The sequence below is a fragment of the Lepidothrix coronata genome, unplaced genomic scaffold (genome assembly GCF_001604755.1).
Source record: "Lepidothrix coronata isolate B3197 unplaced genomic scaffold, Lepidothrix_coronata-1.0 Scaffold10, whole genome shotgun sequence".
Classification (NCBI taxonomy): Eukaryota; Metazoa; Chordata; class Aves; order Passeriformes; family Pipridae; genus Lepidothrix; species Lepidothrix coronata.
In genome coordinates, this window is record NW_016690190.1 from 8,955,005 (window position 1) to 8,967,015 (window position 12,011).

At 40.7% G+C, this 12,011-nt stretch overlaps 1 protein-coding gene across 1 annotated transcript in view; it reads right to left on the bottom strand.

Moving 5' to 3' along the window:
• The window catches only part of ST8SIA1 (ST8 alpha-N-acetyl-neuraminide alpha-2,8-sialyltransferase 1), a 115,089-nt gene that overhangs the window by 73,714 nt on the left and 29,364 nt on the right, over window positions 1-12,011 (bottom strand). The window contains exon 2 of the mRNA XM_017804833.1: window positions 10,997-11,141. Coding sequence (XP_017660322.1) covers window positions 10,997-11,141 — 145 coding nt within the window. The remainder of the gene's footprint in view (window positions 1-10,996; window positions 11,142-12,011) is intronic.

Consider the following 12,011-nt stretch of genomic DNA (forward strand, 5'->3'; position numbering starts at 1 on the left):
GGAGCTTCTTGTCCAAGTACAGCAGGTAGAGGTTGGAGCTAACAAACACACCTGAAAGGAGGTTGTAGCAAGGTGGGGGGTCATCCTCTTCTCCCAGGCAACTAGTGACAGGACAAGAGGAAATGCCCTCAAGCTGTGCCAGGGGAGGTTCAGGTTGGACATCAGGAAGATTTTCTTCAGTGAAAGGGTGGTTAAGCATTTTAACAGGCTGCCCAGGGAGGTGGTGGAGTCACCATCCCTGGAAGTGTTCAAAGAATGACTAGATATGGCACTTAGTGCTATGGTTTAGTTGGCAAGGTGGTGGTCAGTCAAAATTGGATTCAATAACCTTGGAGGTCTTTTCCAACAGTAATGATTCTATGACACTCCCAGTCACCACGTGTGGGTGCTGGGCATTCCCCAGCATATCTGCAGCTAGTTAGGATGCATTTTTAACTAGACAGAACAGAATCAGTGAGATGATACAGCAAAGATGAGTGAGAAGGGATCTCCAGGGAGCTGCCTGCCCGTGCACACCACCAAAGGCTGCACTAATGCCAGTGTCACCGTGATTCCCTTTGGTCGCTGTGGGAAAGCCTCATTACCATGGGTCTTAATAGGTTGCAAACACTTTTGTCACAGCCCATAAAACCATAAGTAAGGAGATGTTATACACATGAGAAATTGGTCTATCAGTGTTACAAAGTACATTTATCCCTACCTGACTGACTCACCAAATAGTTCCATCACAAGGCATGTGATAGCCCTCCCACGAGGCAGCAACACACCCACATTTCAGTGCAATATACCTGCATTTAAACTGCTCCATGAATCTAGACCTTGTCTTAAAACAAACCCCCTGATCCCACACTTTTCAAGCACAGCATGTGAGGAATTATGGTATTTATTTGTTCACACTTAGCCATACAGATCTTATGCAGAAGTTAGGACAGCAGTAGGTGGACAACAGTGTTACTCTATTAATTAAGGCAGTTGACTTCCAAGAGCTGGTTCACAACAAGCTAATTAGATCACAACCTTTACTTCTTCACACTGAGATGGATAATTTACTCACAAAAAAAACTTCTAATAAAATCAAAAGGGGCAAAGGGAAAAGCTACGTGTAACATCACATGTTGCATTATCAAGTTACATCATGTCTAAATTTTTGCTCTTCACCTATCACAGAATTGCCATGCCAGAGAATGAAGGCACCCAGATGCATCTGCATGACTTGGGAGCTCCTAAAAAACATTTCGGGTCACACAGAGCTAATACGTGTTATAAAATGTAATTTTATAATTCCCTCCTGAACAAATAATCATCTGGATCCAGTGTCCTTCATCGAGACGTTCTAAAATTGAAGACCATTAGACCAGTAAATTCTACACTGAGAAAAATACAGCCATTGGAGCCTGTGCTTCCATGAGGGAATATTAAGACAGCTCTACTGTAGCCACCAAACTGGCATGCAGAAACCTTAAAACTTCCATCCTCACCCTGCTCACAGGTTTTTATAACTGACCTTCAACTTATAGATCAAGGGCTCACTTAAATAAGTGTGCAGAATTGTGCTGGCAATACTGTACCCTACACAAAAATATCCTGCAAATTTAAGCAGCAGTCTTCATGGGATTGATGGACTGGACTAAAGCCAATGAGCCTAAGCCACCAGCACTGCCAAATGTCCCCAGCCCCCCCAACTGTCCCCAAACCCAAATGCCGACAGTTCGCATAAGTGTCTGAAACAGTCTTTAAAAAGGAAATTATAGATGAAGAAGGTAAGAAAAAAGACACCATCTCTGCACTGGGAAGATCTGTTTCTTTCTGCATTTGGGCTTCACAGTTATATTACACAAGTCCAAGTTCACAAGCCCCTTAAATGTTGTATTTTTGGCTCATTTCAGCTGTAAAGATGCCACTATTTTCAGTTATCTTGCCTTTGCCTGACACTACAGACTAACCCTTTAGCTGCCACACACTGAAGTCACCTCAGATTGGTAGTGACTGGTCAGTAGACAATCTGCACCATAGATTTTATTGTCAAATTTCTCCTTAAAGACCCTAAGAAAGCATAAGCTCTGTAGATCAAGAAGGAAAAAACAGCATAGATTCTTGATCTGAGCAACCTGCACATCCAGTATCACAGGATTTGTCTGGGGCTTCGTGATGGACGAAAAGCACTACTGTGTTATTTTTCCAATGTCCAAAACGTCATTTGGAAGCCAATGCCTGCCTCGTGGGAATGATTCAGGTGATAGAAGTTATTCCAGAAGAGAACCACAGACCTTCCCTTCCATGCCTTATCAGGTTATAAGGGCTCTAAATAAACCATGCCTGGCTACGTAAGTTAATTCCTGAACTGTAATACATCAGAGTTCTCATTAAATATAAAACTGGGCTTATACTCCCCCCTAAGCAAGAAGACATAAAGGATCTATTGAAAGTCACTATTTAATCCTCCTACAAGATTTGTAACTGTGCTACCCCTTCTTAATAGCTTCTGCAGTGGCATAACCTTCCCTGACTTTCTCCAAGCCTGCAGACTTCACTAAGTCACACTTCCACCTATATTTAGGAACACGTGGGAGAAAGTGGGGCTATATCTTTGCTGCACATGAAAAATACCTTCTGAACATAACTGAATATCCTGTCTCACTCCAGTAAAATTTACATGAGCCATATCAAGAAACCAAACAACTGTATGAAAAATAGAAGAATGTAATATTCCATCAATTCCTACTCAGTCTTCTGCCACGTGGTAAGAGCCAGGCATGAAATGCAACTAAACCTATGCCTCAAAGAAACCAGTATGGGTATTAAGCCTATTTTAGAAGTATGTCACCAAATAAGCTAACTACTGCATACAGAAAATTAATGTAATGCACTGTGATCAATGAATGATTCAAATATATAGTCACAAGTACAGTAAAAAGTCTTTAAACTCAACAAGATGAATTTTAATAATAGAATTCATAGATAATATGAAAGGCCAACAAGTAGCCAGGATATAAAGTTTACTCAAGAAGCAAAGGTATCATTGCACCTGTAGGTAGAAGTAGAAGTAGGTAGAAGGTACAGAAACGAGTTCACTACCAGAAAAACCCCTGCATGGAGAAACAATCAATCTCCTTTTACCATCTTATCAGTTACATAAAACTACAACAAAATAAACCAAACAAACTTGTGTTGACTTTGGGTGGACTAGATCCCACTCTTATTTCTACTTTTATACCCTCAGCCAGGCAGCTCCTATGCCCTGTAGTTACTCGTAGCCACCAGAAGTCTGCTGTTCCTGTAGCTTCTCATCTGTGACCACTTCCTTTAATTATCCTTTTGCTTACAACAGTTCTTGCTTCTAAAGCAGCAATTTTATGTCCCCATAAGCAGAGGAACGTTGACTAAAAAGCCCATAAAATTCCCAGGGCAGAAGTAGAGCCTCTGTCCCTCTTTGCTGCGCTGTCCACTTCTTCGAGTTCAGCCTTTTTGCTCTGTACTTTACAATCCCACAGCACATCATCTGTGACTTCTAGGTACTGTAAGAATGTTACTTGAGGCAGAACATTTCAGTTGTGCAGCTAATGAGTAGAAATGTGTGCAAGCGTCCACTGTGCCGCGAGATCCTCCCTGCCCCTGCCCTTCCACAGTGCCCCTTCCCTCCCTCCCTGGGACAGCACCACTGCCACATTGCTCAGCCTTTTCCCTGTCTCCAGCCCTGCCATGGCCACTTCACAGCCAGCAGCTGCTCGGTGCACAGCCTTCCATTTTACCTGTCAGTAACTGTACAGCCCCAAGTACCAACAGGAATCAAATAAGATCTTTGAAAGCGCTTTCCAAATATAAAATCAGTGCAAGCTGCAACACCCTCATGGTTGAATTATCCCCTTGAAAACACCCCACGTTCCTTCTGTCTCAGGTGGCTCCACAACAATCCCACAGGATTTCACACTTCTTTTTGTACAGCTCCATATCCATAACGTGGCAGAAGCTGGACCACAACTGCTCTTCCACACTCTCCTATCCCCAAAGCCCCAAACAGAGGTGGGATTGATCTGTGAGGGGGGGTTCTGAGTGCACAAAGGCATAAGGGTTTGTCTGGTAAAGGCACTGGATCAGCTCTTGTATTACCTAGTAAAGAGAGTGATGGATGCTCAGTCAGTTTAGATTTGAAATAGAAAGGTTGAGTTAGGGCAGCCGCTCCTCTTTGCCTGCCTGCGGGCCAAACTGACACTTTGCAGCCAGATCTAGTCCTTCCCTTTCTCTCCCTTACATTTGGAAAGGTCAGCATCTATTTCTGTATTTGCACCGACTGATATAAAGCCAATTTGGCATGTGCATTATTGCAGATAAACTCCAGAAAAATTAGGCTCACCCAAGACAGCCTGGCCTGGCAGCTTGGCTGAAGAAATTTCAACAAGCCCAGAGAGACCACATCCAGTGATGATCAACAGGGACAGAAAGCAGCTCCTTAGCCTGTCTCAACTACTTCAACAAGGGCATGTTGCTCGTTCTTTAGTTAGTTACTTCAAACCATACACATTCCATCTCAGGTTTTTTAGCATAATTTTGATTTTCACCATCAGGCATGTTTGCATCTCGTCTCTATGGAACAGTTTCAGATGGACTATGGCTTTTGTTTAACTGACCAGCTAGAACAGATGATGCCCTATTCCAGTTTGCTAACAGGCTGCACAAAATGGCCCAATTAAACAATTTGGAATTAGTCAGCATGGAATCAAAGTGAGGGTTGGGGTTTCACTTAAGTAAATATTAAGCCACATTTTTTTATTTCAATCACCCCCATGCCAATGGCTAGAGATAATCTAGGACTGAAGGGAAGACTCAAGCTCCAAAAGAGCATAGAGTTTGTCAGGTCTCTACAGACAGTATTTCATCTCCCAGTTTACAAAAGGCACTATATGATACAATTGCTTAAATAATTAAAAAGATCTCTTATTAGTTGCTTTTCTAACACACAAGTGTTACTTCACAAGATTTAACTATCTCTTCACCTTATAGTATACAGCACGTTTTTCATGTTTGCAATAATTCATGTTTATTAATTATTATTTGTAATAATGTTTATTAATTACAGTTTCAGTTTGAATGAATAAATGTAGCCCCAATCAAGAACAGAGTTTGCATTATAGTATGCATGGGGGGATGGGGGAAAATAAAGGAAATAAAAAAAGGAAGACATGGGACAGCACCAAAAAATTCCCCCAAATCCTAATTAAATACAACTCAAACACAGTCAGAGAGCTACAATTTAGACAGTAGAATTAACAAAAATAGATAAAAAAGATGCTCAATAAACGTTAAGTCTACAGGCACTTCACGTCCCTATCTAAGACATAAAGAAAAAATACCAGGACATATATGACAGCCAATATTTTAATGTATTTCTCCAAGCAGTTACTAGATACAGAGCATTACCGAGAGCAGAGGACTTCCATAAGTTAGATTGCTAGCAAAAAATTAACAGAGTTCTTCCAAAGTCAACACCAAAGGCAATAATTCCTGGCAGCACCACAGTCCATCAGATCCTAGCCCACTTCGCTTCAGGTGGCTTCTCATTTTACACACAAGTTCTGGATCACCTGCATCTTAAAATCAGTCCAACAACACAGAGCGTTGGTAAAGCAAGGTAACATGGTCCTCTTAAAGGGGTTCATGTTCTTCACATTCCACCCTGCACCTGCAGAGCAGCTGTGCTCCCACCTAACCCTTCCCAGAACGTGTTGCTCCTGGGCCTCACCTTTTGCTGGAACCAAACAGTCATTTTTCTTCCTCAGGATGAGAATGTTTTTCCTGTTATTTTCAACATGCAGTAAGGGATAAAGCCTGCAGACTCTACACCAAACTCCCTTTCCAAATCTGAATTATTTCCCTGAAATAATTACAAATTATTCTACTAGCTGTGGGCTATAACTCTAAGAGCAGGGAATTCGCTTTGAAACAGCACCAGTAGCTCCATCAGAGGGGGACACTAAAATCTCTGCCCAAATGAAGAACGCTGTGAACAACCAAGAAAAACTAAACAAGTTTCCAGAATCTAACAGGCACTCTGAATGAAAACCACAATTCTCACAGCATGATCATAAAATAATTCACTGTTACCCAATACACCATTCAGGAAACACAGAACACGTCAGAGAATGTCTCCATCTTACAGCTGCAATCAGAGCAACTAACTTTTCACCTGCCTTTATATTAAGAGTAAGAATTTGAACTTCAAATAAATATCTATATTATATATGCAATTTGAAAAATATCACCTTTCTCTTGATCACAAGGTATCCAGAAACTGATGTCACCTTTCCCAGACTTGTTTGTGGCCTACAGTTTTTCCCCTTGGATTTCTCCAACACCATTTCTGATGACTATTCATGAGAAGCTCAATGCAAGTAGCCCCTCTTCTAGCTGACAGCATACTGCAGGTGAAACTTTAGAAGGGATTTGATCAGCTGTGGAACCATACTTTAGTAATTTGACATAATTTATTGATACCAAACAAGTCTAACTGCTTCAATGCAACTGAATATTTTTCAATTTGCCAAATTAAAAGCTGAAGTATAACATTTGAAATATCTTTTGAAATGTATTCAACTTCTCTACCCTCCAAACCAATACTCTGCATGGCAGAGTGAAAAGTTACATTTGATTTAACTATTTTTTAACCCTTTGGGGGATGGGGAAAGGAGACCTCAAAAATTCACCTCAGTTTTTCCTTTCTATAGGTTTTAGCCAACAAGTAACAAAAATCAATTATTTGCATTAACAACTAAATACTAAGGTGAGGGCTTTTTCCCCTCTAATGCTAAAGATAATCTGAAATTTGCTTTTGAAATTCTGAGGAAGAAAAAGACAGGAAAGAGTGAAAAAATATCCCAAAAAAAAACATTTGAAACTGGGGCTTGTTCTATTCTGTAACTCAAAAGCAGATGAGTGTTAGCTCACGTTTCTCTCACATGGTTTTGAGTTACATCTCAGCTACTCCTGTGGTTACATCACACTTACTCATAGTATCTAAAAATTACTGGAGGAATATATGGAAGCCTGGTTTCTTCCATTCTAGTCAGATGGCAAAGGGTGGAAAATGCTAGTCATGCCTTCTGTTGTGCCTCGATGCAACACAACAGGACCAGAGCTGCATGGCTAAACTTCCAGACTGGAGAGCAAGGAGGCTGTATGTCTCTGTCCCATCAGGGACACTCCCCAACACACAGTTCTCTGTTCTGTATAGTAGTTGGTCCACAATGGAGAGGAAATACATCAACGAGTTCCCATGACCGTTAGTGGCCAACGTGAGACGTGGCAGCCTGGCTACTCAGACATTTATCCAGCCAAGACTAGTAGGGTCACCTGCATCTCTGAACTCTCAGTGCCTCCAGACACATACCAAAATTACTGGCTGATATTGAAACTCTAAGTCTGAATTAAAAGGTTTAGAGGAGTGGAAGGTAGGCCGTAGGAATAACCTCTCGCTGTTAAGATTAAACTATGCCTACAGTGATATGCAGACTCTATGCTTCTTTTCTCCTAAGAGTGGGAAATAATGCTGTAGATCACAGCAAGTAACATAACAAAGCTGCTGTCAAGAAATATCTGATTTTAATTGAAGTGACACTCCATTATCCAACAGCTCCAGGCAACTCAGTTTAGCCTGTCCTGGGAGATGGGCTGTAGGTGGGCACCCTCACTGCGTGCTAGTCTGTCTTCTCTGATGAGCCACATCCTGAGCTGCACCTTCTCCTGACCTTTAGGTATTGACAATTAGCCATTAGCAGTTTCTCTCCAGGATGGAAAAGATGGTGCAGTCTGTGTAACGTTTCATTTCTGCTTCAAAAAAAATTTAATTCTTGATATTGGGGGGGAAATGACACAGAGAGGGATAGACTAAGAGGAGCTACTTCCAGCAGCTGGAATTATGGGTTCACACAAAACTCTGCAACTTCAGATTTTGTTCCCATGAACTGAAATGAAACACTGAATGACTATGTCCACATAAAAGCTTTTTTCTTTTGCAATTTTCTCCCTTGGCTTCTCAAAAACTTGAAAAAATAAAAAAGGGGAATAATATAATCATGCAAGGTCTGAGGAATAAAAGGCTAGCAAAGGACTTGATTAAAAAAAAGAAATCTAACAGTTGAAATATTACATTAAAAAATGGTACAATGAAATAATATAATACCACCAAAACCTTTTAACCTTTTCACTTCAAAGAAAAACTGAAAAACCAATGAACTGATATTAAATTTATATTTTCATGAAACAGCATTTTTACTGGAAAAGCACTCTATCAGAAAATGTTGGCCCAGCTGTAAGAACTTTAAATATAGATTGCTCAGAAGAAAAAAATATTCTATTTTGTATTGTTGCCATTCAAGAGTAAGAGACATTTTATATATTAAGTTCTGACACACTTATTTATTCCTGTAAAAGGCTTCATTGATGCATTAGCCAGCTCACTCTATGCCATGAAATATGGCAAGTTTCCTATTCAGTTTTGAGTTACATTATCGTATAAGTTAGTAACTGGTTCAGGACTGAGAAATCTTTTGCAAGCACAGAATTGCTTAAGCCCAGCAGATTGATGTGGATGGAGCCAGTTTTATTTATTCCAGAGGAAATATTTTTTCGATTATATCAACATAGCTGGAGCCCTTTACATTCCTATGACATCCCCTGGGCATTTCAGAGTATTAACCGTATTTTATGAGAGGTTTTAAGCTTCTGGATACTTTTGAAAGGAATATTCATCTTCACAAAACTCGCCTGCCAGTCGCTAGCAAGCTAATAGACACCATTCTTCAAAGAGGGAGCCTGAAAAATTTAGGTGAGTATTTTTCTTGAAACAAAGAGAGAAGCAGAGAAATACTTCACTTAAAAATTTACTGCAAATAAATCTTCCTAAGCTTTTAAGCCTACCAGGATTTCATCTGATAAATTCCTCTGGGCAAAATACATAGGAATAACACATCAAATTAGAGGCAGTGGTACTTGCAAGGAAAGAAGGAGTAGTAGTGAGTAGCATTTGTCAGAAACGAACTGTCCATCGATTCATTAAAGGGGCAGCATTTCTGGCACCACTCCCAGAGCTGCTTTCTAGCATTGTTCCACAGTTGGAACATCAGAAAAATTCACCTTTTCCACCACCACCAGCATCTACCCATCCTCTTCACAGACCGCTTTGCAAGCCTAAGGGACACTGAAGTCCCAATTCCACAGCTCACCTTGTCCCTCAGGAGTTTATCTTTCCAGGACTTCCCAGATCCTTACTCTTGATCCAGCCAACTGATCAACTTTGAAGATGGGGCTTGGGAGCCCAGGAACCACTGGAGTTCCAGACCATGATTTCTCCCTAACCAGCAATGACCTCTCTAAAGGAGTCCATCCAGCACTCTGCTCTTTTCTATGAGAGGAGGTAGGACACCTCTGCAGCCGAGCAGAATGCTAGGTTTTAATACAAAGAAAATCAAATCTAAAATCCCCAAGTCATCACAGAACAGTGACCTCCCTGTGCCAGCCCAGGTGGGGTTTTTCTGAAACCCTGGAAAGGACTTCCACATTTTGAACAGCTGTTGCCAGTATCTTTGTGTGGTACAAAGTTCACAGCTCTGCCAAGGGTTTCTGTTCTCTCCAGTAAATGATGCAATATTGTAGCAACAAATCACACCCAAAATCACAGAAAAAGACTTAGAGTCGCTACTCTGCAACACATCATGAACTTTTTGCCAGTCTCCAGAAATTCACTCAAGGCGGGCAGCCCCTTTCCTGCTGTACTGCAGGAAAAAAACCCACTTGCCATGCAGGTTTCAGCATCTACTTGTTTGCTGAGCTTGCAGGGACACAGCAGCTGGGAGCAGCCTGAGGGAAGCCAAGGTCCATTGTCTGGATCATGGCAACAGGCACAAGTGACAAGACAGGAGACTGGCAGCCTGAACAAGACACAGCTGTAAAACCGCTCCTCAGGATGATGTCTCAACAAAGGAAGTGGCTGTTCCTATCTCCTCTGCCCTGCACAACAGTTTCCCCTCACACTTCTCCATTAAAAGAAACTCATTGAAAGTCATAACTGTTTTTGAGATCTTGGAAACTACTTTAAAAAAAACAAACAAACCAAACCAACTTTTTCAGGCTTTATTGGCAGGATGAGGTTAACAAGTAAGAACTCTGCTAAACGTTTAACTGAAATAGCAACAAACAAAAAGCCCAGTGTGAATGATTCAACATCTACTGGGAGGCTTAACAAAGTCGTATGTCTTCAGTTTGAGAAATTAAAGCAACATGTAAATCAATTAATACATCCAGACGGTTGGCTTTCTTTTAAGTGTGTAGCCACACAAAACATCTCTTCTTCCACATACAAAATTCAATATAACAACCTCATTATTTAACAGCAGTTCATATATTAATTAAATAAACAAGAAGCAGCTTAGATCAGTACCACAAACTGCCATCACCCAAAAACCCTGTACTTAACCCAAAACACCTTTGCTGAACAACAATAATCATTCTAACATTCAAAACCAGCAAGAATCAACAAAGTCAAGTTGTTGGCTTCTGTTGTTGGGCTCACATTGATTGTCACCAACAAACTTCATTAACTTGTAACACCTTCACACAAAGTACTGTCGCATGTGATCTGTACAGATCCCAACTGAAGCAATCCTAGGTGAGAGATCAGGCTCACAGTGAGTGTGATCCCTGACTGAAGTGCAGAAATCACCTACTTAAAATAGACAGAATTTCAGCGTTTTAGGAATCAAGATGGGTGACCCAATTTCACCAGCCCTTGTGTACATCTGCACACCCAAAAAGCAGCCAAGGAAATATTAACATGCATACCAACAAAATTTTCAGAACAGGGAAATAAAAAAAAATAAAAGATTGTTTTGTACCAAGAAATGAAGACTCAATTTCTTGACAAGCCTTTAGCCTATTCATGCTCCTTTGTACCATGTTACCATTTAGTATATTAATACTTAAAGTGGCAATAAAAACAGTTACTAACCTGTGGGAAGAGAGAGTAAGTTGCATTGTCGATTGTGACAGAATATAAAAATTCCCCGTCGAACCAGAGGTTCTTTCCCATCGGGGAGTTCAGCTTTGTCATGGCAAAGAGCTGCCCGGGGTCACAGCATTCTTCCAGCAGCTTCCTAGAGAAGGCAACCAAAAGAGAAAGTGTGATATTAATTAGAGCCTTGGCACGCCTTCGTTAACGACCACCCCTCACATCTGAGATCCTGCCACTCTCAGATGCTCCAAAAGCCAACCTTCCCAGCCAGCAGATGAACCAGGGGTGACTCTTTTTTACTTACAGAAAGGCTAGAAAAGCTGTTTTTATTTCAGAAAATCTTAGATAGTAAAAAATTTAAGTTTCCAGTCAGGGGGGCACAGAAATAAAACTGAGATTCAGCAAAAGAAACTCCATCCTGTACAACACATTTTAATGGATAAAAAAACTGGTCTCCAACACATACAGAAATCAGTGAAGCTCCTTTGAAAATTAAATCTAAGGTATATCAAAATTCAGTACCAAACCTTATTCATGAAGAGCAGGTTTCCTAAAACCCCATAGTTACATAACCTATGGATGGAAAAATTTGGCATCCCTCTCCAGTTACTGAATGTCCTTGTGTATATTCCCAGCAGTATCAGAGCCTGCCTTCTAACTCGAGTCCAACTTGAGTCATCCCAGTATGATAGATATATATAGAGAGAGACTGAATATTATACCTCTTAGTTTCCTTGCTGAAACTGCATATCCTCTTACACATTCATTTCCCAAAAATACTTACTATTCGGCTTGAGTAGAAATTTGAGAGCTGGTGAGCTGGTTGAAGGTTATATTGAGGAAAAGTTCTATATCACAGCAAACCCAGCAATTAATATCCTAAAATACAGAATGATGAAAAGGACTTAAGGTCCAGAATATCCCATCTTTCTATAGCCTGCATGGCAGCAGAAAGGTTGACACTCATACTGGTTTTTATATGTAATGGATGTATTTAAAACACGCATTGCAG